Raw genomic sequence first — 14,527 nt, 5'->3', positions numbered from 1 at the left:
CCAATAGCTTCCAAAGGTAAACCCGGAGGCTTTACAGGAGATGCTGAGAGACTCTCCTGTGGTTTTAACGCCTCCCCCAGACTCCACCAGCTGAATCTGCGAATGGGCACTGAAAAATTAAAATATATTATTAATCATCTCAACCACGTCCACTGTAATACTGAGCTCCCCTCTGTATCCAGGCAAGGAATCACCTCTGGGAATTGCTGCCATGAAAGCGACGGGTAGCCACAGCATCATGGTTTTTTTATTTTTGGACTATTTTGGAGACAATTCTGCAGAATTGCCCGGAAGACCCGCGGCAGGGCCCCCGCCGCCGAATTACCGCCGAAGACCGAGCTGAACGGGACGAGGGCGGGGCCCACACGCTGGGGGAATGAGAGCAGGTGGGACCCGCCCGGAAAGCGGTGCGGTTGGGGGTTTCCTCTCTCACTCCCGGGGATTCGCTTTTCCCGGGTGCCGGCTGCAGAGACTCGGTCTCCCGGCGCTTCCTAGACTGAGCTCACACGGTCTCCTCCGCCTCCTCCCGGAGCTGCCTTTAACCCCCTGAGGCCGGAGGTCGCGGGGCGGGGGGTTTGTGTCTCAGCTCAGACCGGATTCCCAATCTCCTGCACGGAAATACCGGGCCTCAGGCTCAGGGTGCTGGGACTGGGGGTGTGGGGGGATACCGCACCCCCTGGCTTGAGGCGGTTCCCCTCAGACGCAGGGTCACAGTTCGGGTCCATGGCTCTCAGCACCCCGCTGTGCACGTTGTTCCAGCCCCCTGCTCAGGCTGGTCCTTCGCAAAACTAGATCCTGGGCTGTGGATCCCGGTGTCTTCTAGCGCATCCCACACTGGGGCGGTAGAGTGGGATGGGGGCACCCAGCCCCGGGCACGGGGAGAGAATGGGGGACCTGGTCTGGGGGGAGCAGGGAACGGGAAACACAAAGGACACCGCCTGAAGCGGAAAGGAGGTGAGGTGAGGGGATGGAATAGCGGTGCCTGCTCGCCGAACCATTGCGATGGGGCAAATATGGGGGACCCTGGTATGGGAGGAGGTAGGAATGGGGGAGACTCCAGCGGGGAAGAGCCAGGGGAGTCCCCGAAAAAGGTGGGATGGAAGGAGGAAGACAGGGAGTTTGTGTAGGGGAGGGAGTGATGCAGGAGACCCCGGGGTGAGCGATAAGCGGAGCCTGCACACGCTGGGAAGTGTGCAGCCCCCCTGCTTGTAAACAAGAACACACTTCCTGGTGCCCCGAGATGTGGCTCCCTCCCCCTCCCCCCGGTGCACATAGGGGGGAATGACTCGTCTCCCTTCCTGTTCGAGACCGCCCCGCCCCCCCTCCGGCAGTTTGTGTCGGGAGCCCGGGGCGCTCTGCAGCACGGTGCATCCCAGAGAGCACAGAAATACACCGCCGAGTCAGCCCGCTGCGCCCCCTCTATGGTTAGCTTGAATGACTTCGCTCCCGTGTCCAGCCGCGAGGAGAACCGAGGCGCCACCGAACTGGATTTGCGCTCCGAGCCACCGGAGTATCTGCCCAGCAGGAACAGGGGTTGTTTTCCCGGCAGCTCCTGGTACCAGTCCAGGGCGTAGCTGGTGTAGGAGGTGCTGTATTGACACCTGATCTCCACCCGCTGCCCTTCCGGGGCTGTCAGGGAAGGCGGGATCTGGGTCAGCGAGTTCCCCGCCACCGAACCTAGAAGGGGGAGAATTGGGAGGGAGTCACGGGGCGAGGAAAGTCCCCTAGACAGACCCCGGCCCCTCCGCCCGGAGCTCACCTGGGAACAGCGGCAGCGCGCAGAGACACAGCCACAGAGATCCCCGCATTTCTGTAACCGGTGCGGGAAAGACAGTGAACCGCCGCCACCGATTCGACTTCTGGGGGAAATGAAGTGCCGGGGGGTGAGGCCGCTTCTGTGTGAACGGGGGATCCGGAGCTCGGGTGTGTGTGTGTGTGTGTGTGTGTGTGTCTGCCTGTGGATCCGAGGGTGTGTGCCCGTCTTACCGTGCCTGTCTCTGCGTGTGTCCCCATCTGTGTGTGCTCGCGCAGCCTCTCTCTCTAGTGTCTGCAACACACAACGGTGGCACCCGGCAGCGCCCTGCGCGCGATGCTGCCCCCTAGCGGAGGTTGAGCGGAGGTCACGACCGGCCAATTGTTCTAACCTCTGTCACTGTCTCTTTAAGAGGCGCAGGGGGGCCGAGGGGCTCTGGCGTGACTGTGCCGGGCGCCCCCTGTCTGTCCCTGCTGCTGCCCCTTTGGCATCACTAGGGAGGGGGGAAGGGCAGGTGGGTCCAGGCTGGGGGCGTGGGCGGGGCTCCCATGCTGGGGGAATAGGTGGGGACCCTGGCATGGGGGAGGAGGGAATGGGGCACCCAGAGGCCAATCCCTGGAGCGGAATGGAGGGCAGAGGGGAGGAGGGAATGGGGCACCCAGAGGCCAATCCCTGGAGCGGAATGGAGGGCAGAGGGGAGGAGGGAATGGGGCACACAGAGCCAGTGGGGTCAGGCATTTATGGGGGAAACGTGGGATGGGAGGAGGTGGGGATGGAGGAAGATGGAGATTCCGACAGGGAGGAGCGGAGGAGTCCCTGCGATAGAGGGGGGTGGAAGGGGACAGACGGGGAGATTGTGTAGGGAAGGGAGTGATGCAGGAGACCCCGGGGTGAGCAGTAAATTGGGCCTGGACAAGCTAGGAAGAGTGAAAATCCCCCACCCCGCTTGTAAATAACAACACACTTCTTCGTGCCCCTGAGGTGCGGGTCCCCTGGCCTCCCCCTGTGCACAACTAGGGGGAAATGACTCATCTCCCCTCAGAATAAATAGCCAGAAAGAAGACAAGGATCAATTCTCAACTGCTATTTTTCTTACTTTGCCTAGGTATAAATGTTGATGATTATTCATGGAAACGTGTTTTCCTGTTTGTCTGTGTACAGAGAAATCAGACATTTGCCAACAGCTAGTGACAAAAATCGAACCCCTCCAAGCCTAGGCAGAAATCGTTTCTCGTAGGTTTTAAGGCTAGAGGGGCCGTCTGCTCTCACCTCTTATTTAACACAGGCCGGAGAAGTCCAGCCAATGACTCCGGCATCCACCCCAATAACTTGTGGCTGGTCTTTGAGAAAGAGCCGCCCCGCCCCGTCTCTCTTTGATCCACTCCCTTTGCGCCCCACTCCCCGGGATGGGATGGGGGTAAACAGGACACAGCCCGGTAATGCCGGGGGGAGGCGGATGAGACTCTGCTGGTGTTGGTGGGTGTTTCTGAGAGTGAGCATGAGAACGGCCCTTCTGGGTCAGACCAAAGGTCCATCTAGCCCAGTGTCCTGTCTGCTGGCAGCGGCCAGTGCCAGGTGCCCCAGAGGGAGTGAACAGAACAGAGAATCATCCAGTGATCCATCCCCTCCTGTCAAGTCCCGGCATCTGGCAGTCGGAGGCTGAGTGGTACTGGGGTGGGGAGTGGGTGTAGGTGGGATATTTTTGCACGTGGGTGGGTGTGACTGTCGGTGTGAGATTGTGGGTGAGGCACTTTGTGGATTTGGGTGTGAATATGTGGGTGGAGGTTGACACTGTGTTAGTTGGGTGTGAGTGCAGTGCTTAATTTCTAATGAAAAAGGTGCTGGGGCACAAGCAATGTTTGTACTTTCACAGCTGTCACTGCGAGCCCAGAGGTGCCAGGCTCAGCCTGTGTGAGTGAGTGTGACTGTAGGTGAGCTGGCGGTTGTGTCTGCCTGTGAGAGGGCTTGGACTCTGTGGCAAGGTGGGGGGCTGAAGTGTCCGTGTGTGTCCTACTCTCTCCGGCTGCCTGTTTCACTCTACAAGCGGTGACGAGATGAGCTAAACACCCTGACCTTTGCGGTCCCTTCTCACCCTCTGGTTCTAGGATGCTATGAAATGCTTGCACCAGCCAGGAGCGAAGCCTGCCCAGCACTGCTTGTATCACTGCTCCTCCCCTTGCATCGCTCTCCCTGCAACTCTCAGTGGGCCCCGCTGCCGTTTCGAGACACCTCCTTTTGGTGCCAGCCCCCTCCCCTCCGTCTCTGTGTCACTGTGCCCCCAGGCACAGTAATGCGTGGCGGGGTCCGCAGCAGTCAGGGAGCCGAGCTGCAGGGAGACCTGGTTCTTGGGTTATCTGCGGAGATGGCGACCGCGCCCTGCAGGGAAGGGGGGTAGGATGTCTGCCTCGTAGAGGGGTGTATCCACCCCAGCGACTCCAGCCCTTTCCCGGGAGGCTGCCGGACCCAGTGCCAGTAGGAGAAATGACCAGTGATGGGGACCCCAGACACCGCGCAGGTGAGCGTGAGGGGCTCGGAGACCGGCCCCACCCCAGGGCCGGACGCCGCCGGCTGCAGCTGGGAACGGGCACCTGGAAACAGGGGTGGGAGAGTCCTGAATAAACGTCTAACGAGGCGCTCTGGGAGGAAAGGTCTCCCCGCGACACCCCCTTTCCCCCCACACCCTGACACAGAGAGAGTCACACCCCAATACCCTCACAGACATACACACCCAGTATACAAACACATGTACACTCTCACACAGATACACACCCCCATATACAGTGCACAGACACATCTACAGTTACACAGAGAGATTCACGCCCAAATACGCTCATATGAATACACATACACTCACACACACTCACACACACACACAAATACGGTACACAAACACACTTCTACGGTTAGACAGGGAGATTCACCCCCAGATATACTCTCACCAACACACACACACAACGACCGAAATTCATAGCACACAAGTTCGCTCACACAAATAGATTCGCCCACAAACACACACACAGACACACACACACGGGCCAGCGCCAGGACAGCTAAGAAACATCTGATCATTTTCAGGAGGAAATGAGCAAAACCAGAGCTCCAGTTCAGCTTCTCACCAGGCAGTTCTACTGGAATATCGGTCCCGCACTGCAAAACCGCACCCGCCGTTCCTGTCTCAGAGTCTCCCCTCTCTCGATGTGCCTCTGTCCCTGCTTATACATAAAGCAGTGTCTCTCTTTCTCTCTCCTCCCCCGCCCCGGTTAGTAGGTGCCTATTCGCCCTGCCGAATTTGCAAATGAACCTAAGGGAGTTGGGCGCCCAAATCCCAATTAAATTAAAAGGAGAATTTAAGCACTAAAGTCCTGTAGGAGCCCTTGAAAACCTCAGCCCCCCTCTCTGCCTCTTCCCAGTCAACTTTTCTCCGGTCACTCAGTCTGAGATGGGCAGGGGGCGGGGAGCGGTAGGGTGGTTGTGGCTGCGTGTGGGTGGGTGGGTGGCCGACCGTGAGATGGTGCGTTTGTGTGTGTGTGTGTGTGTGCTCACTGTGTGTGTGCTCTGCAACTGACACACAGGAAAAGGTGGCGGTGTCTGAAGCTGTAAGGGGAGCTCAGATGCTGCGACACCCGGTTCTTGGAGGGTCTCTGGAAATGCTGGTTGTGTTTTGGGGAAGCGGATCGTGTTTCCCCATCACAGTTCGTCAGTCCGATCCACTCGGGACCTCGACCAGGAAAATCCGGTCTCGAGGGATGCCCCATAGACGTCCCATGCCAGTGTGAGGGGCTCTGAGACCTTCCCCATGCCAGGGCCTGAACCCACCAGCTGCAGCTGGGAAAGGGGCCTGCAAACACGGGCAGGAGATTCCCAAATAATCATATAACGACCACCCCCACTCCAGGGAGGGAAGGATCTAGCTCGATTCACAAAGACTCCTTCATCTAAATGCTCTCACATGGATAGGAATCAACAGAGCTCCTCACACACACGTGCAAACATATCCACAAATGCTCTGTCCCACCAGGAAAAACTCACACACACGCACAGAGAGAGAACGAGAGACAGGGCTAGGGCCAGCGCAGCCAGGAAACAGCCAGTCATTTGTCAGTGGACCCCAGAACCTCAGCTCCCCAGTTCAGCTGCTCAGCGGACAGGAGAGTCTGTTGCAATCTCAGGCCTAGACTGGGGTTTCCAGAACTGCCAGACGCCTGTAACAAAGTCTCTCTCCTGCCCATTCACACGCGCAGGTGCTTCCTCTTTCTCTCCTTCTCTCCAGTTTCCTGGTGGCCTCTGACAAAGCGGCTCCTTCCAGTGACAGCGGGAGGGGGCGGATCGCAGGGGCGAAGTCAGGTGCCTTCTCTCCGGGAGGCGAAGCGTGTGGCTCGCCCCCTTTTTGTCCCAGGCCCCCTGTCTCTGTGTCACCGTGTCTCCCCTGGCGCAGTAATAGGCGGCGGTGTCTGCAGCTGTCAGCGAGCGGAGCTGCAGAGAGAGCTGGTTCTTGGCTGTGTCTCTAGAGATGGTGACTCGGCCTTGGAGAGACGGGGCGTAGCGCGTGCTATCGGTGTATAGATATACCCGTCCCATGGATTCGGGCCCTTTTCCAGGAGGCTGACGGAGCCAGTGCCATTCGTAATTTTGAGAAGTGATGGAGACCCCGGAGACAGCGCAGGTCAGTGTGAGGGGCTCGGAGACTTTGCCCACCCCAGGGCCGGAGGCCACCAGCTGCAGCTGGGAAAGGGCGCCTAGAAACAAGGGCGGGAGAGTCCAAAATAATCATTGAATGTGATGCCCGGAGAGCAAAGGCTCCTTCTGCCCCCCCCCCCCCCAGCCACACACAGAGAGACAGACACAGACTCACACGGCGCCAGGGCCAGCGCTAGGAAGACACGTTTAATCATTTGGAAGGTGTCAAAAATCTCCAGTTCAGCCGCCGACCCAATGGAGCTCGGGCAGCTCGGGAGAGTCGGCTGAAGTATGAGCCTCGGGCTGCAAACCTCTGCCGACACCGGTAACAAATTCTAGCTCGCACGACGCAGTCACAGAAAGGTTCGCGCTCTGTGACGTGTCGGGATCGGGTATTAACCCTACATAAATAGTCTGGGAGGGGAGCCCCTAGCGGTCTCCCTTGTCTTCTGCTGCAGGAGCCACCAGAACCTGCCAGAGAAGCAGTGTAGGTAGGTAGCCAGACGCTGTACGTCTTCATCCAGCTGTTCGGAACTTAACTCCCGTGTGGTTTCCCCCTGTTCTTAGTATTGTACAAAGAGCAACAGACGCAGCACAGGGCCATACTGGGTCAGACCAAAGGTCCATCTAGCCCAGTGTGCTGTCTGCAGACAGTGGCCAATGCCAGGTGCCCCAGAGGGAATGAACTGAACAGGTTATCATCAAGTGATCCATCCCCTGTCACCCATTCCCAGCTTCTGGCAAACAGAGGCTGGGGACACCATCCCTGCCCATCCTGGCTAATAGCCATTGATGGACCTGTCGTCCATGAACTTATCCAATTCTTTCTTGAATCCTGTTAGAGTCTTGGCCTTCACAACATCCTCTGGCAAAGAGTTCCACAGGGGACTGTGCCTTGTGTGGAAAAAAACGTTCCTTTTATTTGTTTGAAACCTGCTGCCTATTAATTTAATTAGGTGTGTTATGAGGAGGAGCAAATAACACTTCCCTATTTATGCTCTTGGTGCGTGTGTGGGTGCTTTTCCTCTCACACACACTGTCTCTGTCTGTGTCTCTTTCTCTTTTCCCCAGCACCCCCTGCTTGTGATCTTGGTTGGGATTTCCAAAGTACCTAAGGGAGTTAGGCACTCAAATCCCAATAAAATCCAAAAGGGAGTCAGACTCTAAGCTCCTTTCTCCTCCTTTGAAATCCCCAGTACCCTCCTTCTCTGCTCCTCACCACTTCTTCATCTATCACTGACTCAGACACTGGAGAGGTTAAAAACTTGCAGATTTCTTGATTTTTTTAGACAACAGATCTCCTCTAGCTTTCAGAGGGGTTTTCTCATGGGAAAAACTGCTTTACACTCGGCTCTGTTTGTTGTATGTTTTATATCTGGAGGCTTCTAAATAAATATGTTCCCCTAAAAAGAATTGCAAGTGCATTTAAATAAACATTCAGGATCACACGTTGATTCTGTCGCGTTGTTATTGGTTAGTGTTTGTTGCCAAGTGTTTGTTAACTGAATTCTGTGTGTTGGGAATTGATTTGTGTGTTGGCCGTTGTTTCTGGTGTGTAGTTATTTCATATTGTTTATTGATTATCCGCTTTGGTGATTACTTACGGGTTTATTTGTTGCGTTGTTATTGTTGCTGTTGGGGGTGGATTTGGGTTTGCTTTTTTCTTGATTTGCTTTTGTTGTTTTCTCTCAGCTGTCTGCACCGTTCAACAGCAAAACAAGCCCTTCCCTGCCTGCTGCATTTCCCTCCCTGGGGCTCTCTATCGGCCTGCATGGGCCCAGTTACCATTTTAAGCCGCTCACCTTTTGTCCCAGACCTCCCTGTGTCTGTGTCACTGTGTCTCTCCGGCGCAGTAATAGGTGGCGGTGTCTGCAGCTGTCAGCGAGCGGAGCTGCAGGGAGAACTGGTTCCTGGCGGTGTCTGCAGAGATGCTGGTTCGGCCTTGGAGGGATGGGGCGTAGCGCGTGTCCCCATCCCAGAATATCAGACCCAGCCACTCCGGTGCTTTCCCTGGGACCTGCCGATACCAATCCCCTCTAAAGCCACTGGCTGTGATGGATTCACCAGAGACAGCGCAGGTGAGTGAGAGGGACTCCGAGCTCTTCCCCACCCCAGGACCGGAGGCCACCAGCTGCAGCTGGGCAAGCGCCCCTAGAGAGAAGGATGGGAGAATCCAAACAAACATTGAACCAGCTGCTCCCGGGAGCGAAGGATCTCCCTGCGCTATCCCCGCCATGCAAACATCGCCCCAGAGAGACAAACACTCACCTGGTGCCAGGGTCAGGCCAGCGAGGAAATACTTCAGCATTTTTAAGAGGAGATAAAATAGCATCAAATCTCTCCAGTTCACCCTCTGAGCTAACAACCCCCAAAAACTCTGGTGGGCTCTGAAAATCACAGGTCCGGAGTTGTCCACACTCCTGTAATTTATCAGAGGGGGAGCCTGTTAGTCTGGATCTGTAAAAAGTGACAAAGAGTCCTGTGGCACCTTATAGACTATCAGAGGTATTGGAGCATGAGCTTTCCTGGGTGAATACCCACTTCCTCGGATGCATGTGATTAACACTCCCCTCCCGCACACACAGCTCGATTGACTCTGGATCTCTCTCTCCCTCCCTTTGAGTGCATGCCAGTCTCTTCCCTCACACAGACTTACTGTGTGTGTGTGTGTGTGTGTGTGTGTGTGTGTGTGTGTGTGTGTGTGTGTTTGGCTTCCTGTGAGCCTCTCTAGCCTTGTCCTCACTAGTTGCAAAAAAGTGCTATTTAACCACGTGTTAGCTAACATCTGCTGCTAACCTCCTCGTGTAGAGGAGGCCATTTTTAGTTTTCAATTCAGCTGGTTGTTAACCCCAGATATCCCGCCTCTCCCCGCAGCCTTTATGCCCACCCATTAATAAGAATGAAAACCTTGTCCACACTAAACACACACACCCCTTCTGTCTCTTCTGTCGCTTCACAAATGCACACTCCTCCCTTCCCTAAGCTACCGATTGGGCATGTTGAGAAATTGCAATTCGCTTGCTGCTGTCAAATAAATGATCCCCCATTTTCGTGTTTAAAAGTGTGTGGAGGGGGCATTGTTTGTAACAAGTTCTTTCTCTATCTCTCTCAATGTGTCCCTAAAAACTTACAAGTGAATTAAAGGAAACACGGGGGACCCCCTCTCAGTACAATGTGTTACTGCTGGTTAGAAAGTGCCGGGGTGTGTTTGAGGGGTTTTGTTCATTGGCGTTTGGTTGTTTTAGGATTCGTTGTTGGTGGTTTTATTCCTATTTTATTATCTTTGCTTTGATTATTCTCGCTTGACTCCCCTTCATTTCTAAAAGCAGCCCCGGACTGTACTGGCTGCATCTGGGACTGGGCACCTGATGGAAAAACCACAATGATCATTGTTCAGACCTATGGACTCTCACTAGGGTGAAAAGGGTCATATAAGCAACAGAGAAAGAAAGACAAGTTGCCGGTTAACACAATGGAGGGAAGTTGGAGAGAGAATACAATGGAGGGGAAAATTGCAGATGGATAGAGAGATAATACCGTGAAAAAACAATGGGTGAATAGCGAGTGGAGGATTAGAAACATAGAAATGGATAAGGTTATAATCACGGGACATTGTATGGATTCGACTGCGAAGAAAGAAAGAAAGAAAGAAAGAAAGATACTAAGGAGGTTTATACAGACAAACAGAAATAGATACACTACTATCAAAAACACATAATTTCTAGGTTCCCAAATATTTCCTCACTTTTCCAAGCTGCTAAAATGAGCACAAACTGTACCCACACTGGCACTGCTCGCTGAGCTGCAGGATAAATTCTCGCTGTCAGGATAAGGAGGGTTTAGCCCTTAACTGCACAAACAAAATGCGCGGCCGTTACTGCCTACTGCAGCCGCCGGGTTTGGAAGGGGTTTCCCACGGAGAAGCGAAGTGGGGAAAGGAACTGAAATAATTTAAGCCTTATACTCCCTCCTTAACCTGTGTATTAGATAATTTTAACACAGAGAGCCAGCAAAGCACCAGCCACCAAGCCCCTGGCATGTCTTGGGGGGGGCAGTGAGCCCCACAGCCACCGATCAGCTTCTCGGGGAGACAAATGCCTGGGAAAGGAGAGCAGCGGCCTCCGTGTGTGGGGGTCGGGGGAGGAGGGTGTGTGGGGAAGAGTGACTCCCTCAGAGTGTGGCTGTGGTCAGGGCGGGTGTGAAATTCTGTGGGGGTGGTTCTCCCTCTCGCTTCCGTTCTGTCCCATCTGTGTGAGTGTGCGCATCTTTCTACCACTCATCTCTCCATCTCATACACCCCTCTCTCTACCCAGTACACGTAACCTAGCTATCTATCCTGGTACACCCCATCTAATCTATCTGTTCGTCCAGCCTATACTCACCAAACACCGGGTCTCATGCATCTGTAACGGAGTGTGGGGGCGCCAGGCCCTGCACCACCGGCTTCCTGCGATTCACCAGGACTCTCAGCCAGCCAGTAAAGCAGAAGGTTTATTTAGCCGACAGGAGCACAGTCCAGCACAGGTCTTGCAGGCTCAGATAACATGATCCCCCCTGTTAGGTCCATCTTGGGGCCCCAGGAGCCCCACAGCCCCCATTGGGGGATCAGAGCCCTGTCTGTGCTTCCCTTCCTTCCCCAGCCAGCTCCAGTCAGCCCAACCCCCTCCAGCCCCTCCTCTCTGCTCAGCTTCTTACCTGGGCCAGGAGGTCACCTGACCCCTTTGTCTCCAACATTTTCAGCTGGCACCTTTGCAGAGGAGGGGCCCAGGCCATCAGCTGCTAGGAGACAGGCATTCAGGTGCACTGGCCTTTTGCTTTGCTAGATACTTAAGAACTGCACAGGGGGCACTGAGGCATCAACCCAGCATTCACAGACCCCAGTAAGAACAGTCCCACTTCTTCACACCTCTCCCCACTTCGAGACCAAACTGAGCGGGGTCACTTCAGCCAGTGACCTGGGGAAGCTCGAACCCACCTACATGCCCAAGGATGCCCCAGGATCCCCCCAGTTATGGGGGGAGAGTTACCCCAGGCCATTCCAGTTTCCTGCCCCCCTGTAGGTCGGGGAGACTCAAGGACACTCACAGTTTGCAGGTGGGAAGGCTTATGCAGCCCGCGCCCTTTCCCCACCCCAGTACCCCTGGGGTTCAAGCTGGGCTGGGGTCTTCTCCCAGCGTTCCAGTCTGGGGGGCAGTGATTCGGGCTTTCTTGGTTCAGAGCCCTCCTTTTGACCCTGCCCCCCCTCTGGAAAGGTTCCTCTGTGCTGGGCAAGGGTCCTACAGCCATTTTCCCCTTGTCCCGGGCCTCCCTCACCCTCTGGCAGGGGTCACAGGAGCGGCAGTGCTGCTGGACGTGGGGAAAGACCCCAGGCCAGTAAAAGCTCCGTAGCAGCCTCTGCTGGGTACACCAGGCTCCCTGGTGTCCTGCGAGGGGGATGTAATGGGCCCGGCACAGCAGCTGGCGGCGATACTTCTGGGGTACCACCACCTGCCTCCTGATCCCCCCTGAGTCCATTTTCCCTGGGGGAGCCCATTCTCGGTTCAGGAACCCCTTCTCCCACAGGAACCTTTTCTGGCCACCTCCCCCCATGGTCTGTACCCCACCGAGGTTGGCCAGGTCCCCTATCCTCCGCAAGGAGGGGTCTTCCCGCACCGCGGCCTGGTACTCAGCCGCTGGGGCAGGGATGGGGACCTGCTCTCTCTCACCAGCTGGGTCTGCGGCCGCAGCCTCTCTGAGCCGTGTCCCTGGGCATTCCCTCCCCACCAGGTCAGGATCCGGTGCCTCGGGCAGAGAACCTTCCCCGTTGTCAGGGCGCAGTGCCCTGTGCCGACTCTGACTACGGGTCACGACCAGGGCACCCCGAGCATTGCTTGTCCAGTCCTCGATGTCCCCCCCCATTAACACCTCTGTGTGCAAATGTGGGTGCACCCCCATGTCCTTGGGGCCCTCCTTGTCCCCCCACTTCAGGTGTACCCTCGCCACAGGCACCTTGAATGGGGTCCCGCTCACACCCCTCAGGGTCAGGTAGGTGTCAGGCACCATCTGATCTGAGGCCACCATTCTGGGCCGGGCCAGCGTCTCCTCTGGGCCCATGTCCCAGTACCCAGTGACCTTCCTCCCATCTACCTCCAGGGGAACAAGGCACTGTTTCCGGAGGGGCAGCCCTGTGCACACCCTGTAAACCAAAAACCCGGAGTCTGGAGCATCCAGCCCCCCAGAGGAGCAGACCTGGGGCCTTCTTCCCTCCTTCCCAGGTGGTGCACGGCCAGCCCCCCTTTCCTGGGAATGTTGCCCCTCATCCGACTGGGTCTTTACCCAGTCAACCCTCTGCGGGTTGGGTCTGCTCAGTCTGTCCCTGAGCTTGGGGCACTGGGCCCGTATGTGGCCTCTTTGGCCCCAGTGATAGAAGCCCATATGTCTCGTCGGTCCCCTCGAGTGGGTCGGATGGACCTGACGCTGGATGTTTCCCTTTGGTGGGGGTTCTTCATAGGCCCATGCTGGGAGGTCCCCTGGTGACTCTCTCTCTGCGTTGAGGCAGACCTGCTCCTTCGAGATGCCTCCCTGCCATCCCCTGCCCGACTGTCCATGTATTGGTCGGCCAGCTGGCCCGCATGCTGCAGGTTCTCCGGCTTCTGGTCCATCAACCACAGCCTCAGGTCAGACGGGCACTGCTCATACAGGTGCTCCAGTATGAATAGGTCAAGGAGGTCCTCTCTAGTTTGGGCCCCGGCTGTCCACTTGCGGGCATACCCCTGCGCCCGGTTGACCAGTTGTAGGTATGTGACCTCACAGGTTTTATGTTGACTCCGGAACCTCTTCCGGTACATCTCAGGAGTCAGCCCAAACTCGCGGTGGAGTCCAGTAAGGGGGTGAGAAACGGGATCCTGTCTGCAGGGTCAACCCTGTGCAGCTTGCAGGCATTCTCAAAGGCCGTCAGGAAGGTATCTATGTCCTCCCCCTCCTTACGCCGGGCCAGGAAGCTCTTATCAAAGCTCTTTGTAGGCTTGGGTCCCCCCTCACTCACCGCAGCCGGGGCCTCCCTGCTTCTCAGCTGGGCCATTTCCAGCTCATGTTTATGCTGCTTGTCCTTCTCCTCCACCTCACACTGGCACTGGTTCTCCTCGTGTTTACGCTGGTTCTCCTTCTCCTCCAGCCAGGGCCGGCTCCAGACCTCAGCGTGCCAAGTGCGCACTTGGGGCGGCATGCTGTGGGAGGGCGGCAGGCGGCTCTGGTGAGGGCAGCAGGCGGATCGGGTGGACCTGCCGCAGCCGTGCCTGTGGAGGGTCCGCCGGTGCTGCGGGTTCGGTGGCCGATCCGCAGGCATGCCTGCGGGAGGTCCACTGGAGCCGTGGGACAAATGGACCCTCCGCAGGCACGTCTGCAGGAGGTCCACCGGAGCCATGGGACCGGTGACCGCCACAGCGCCCCCCCGCGGCATGCTACCCTGCTTCGGGCAGTGCAATTCCTAGAGCTGCCCCTGTGCAGGAGGTCCGCCAGTCTGTGGCTTCGGCCACCGAATTGCCTCTGGGTGACCAGTGGACCTCCCACAGGCAGGCTGCCAAAGGCTGCCTGACTGCTGCCCTTGTAGGGACTGGCAGGGTGCCCCCAGCAGCTCACTGCCCCAGGCACATGCTTGGAGCACTGGTGCCTGGAGCCCTTGCTGGGCAGATGGGCCCAGCTCCAATAGTAGCTACTGATGGAGACTCCAGAGACTTTACAGGTGATACTGAGGGTCTCTCCCGGCTTCACCGTCCCAGGGTTGGTCTGGACCAGCTGCACCTGAGAGAGGACACCTGGGCAAAGGGAAACAAAGAGAGGAATGAATGAATCACAGAACATATCTATGGATCGGCCCCTATTTCCCTCCTTTCCCAGAGACACTCCCAGGTGAGAGCAGGGAAAGGAAAAGCAACAGTTTTCATTCTTGTTTTCATAGTATGAAGGAAGTGGGCAGGGCCGGCTCTAGGTTTTCTGCCGCCCAGGGGCGGCTCTAGGCACCAGCAAAACAAGCTGGTGCCTAGGGCGGCAAAATGTAGGGGGCGTCCCCTGCCGCCGGGGAGGGAGGGAGGCTGGGCCGGCGGCGGGTCCCTTCTTCCC

At 56.6% G+C, this 14,527-nt stretch overlaps 2 gene segments (V, D, J or C); both read right to left on the bottom strand.

Moving 5' to 3' along the window:
- Window positions 1-5,890: 5,890 nt before the first annotated feature.
- On the bottom strand, window positions 5,891-6,960 carry LOC120380734. The segment is given in 2 exon segments: window positions 5,891-6,489; window positions 6,606-6,960. Coding segments are annotated over 2 exon segments (639 nt in total).
- Window positions 6,961-8,211: 1,251 nt separating this feature from the next.
- Window positions 8,212-8,738, bottom strand: LOC120380733. The segment is given in 2 exon segments: window positions 8,212-8,581; window positions 8,699-8,738. Coding segments are annotated over 2 exon segments (360 nt in total).
- Window positions 8,739-14,527: the final 5,789 nt, after the last annotated feature.

The sequence above is a fragment of the Mauremys reevesii genome, linkage group 13 (genome assembly GCF_016161935.1).
Source record: "Mauremys reevesii isolate NIE-2019 linkage group 13, ASM1616193v1, whole genome shotgun sequence".
Classification (NCBI taxonomy): domain Eukaryota; kingdom Metazoa; phylum Chordata; order Testudines; family Geoemydidae; genus Mauremys; species Mauremys reevesii.
Note: the sequence above shows the minus strand (reverse complement) of the source record. Positions and strands in the feature narration are given on the sequence as shown.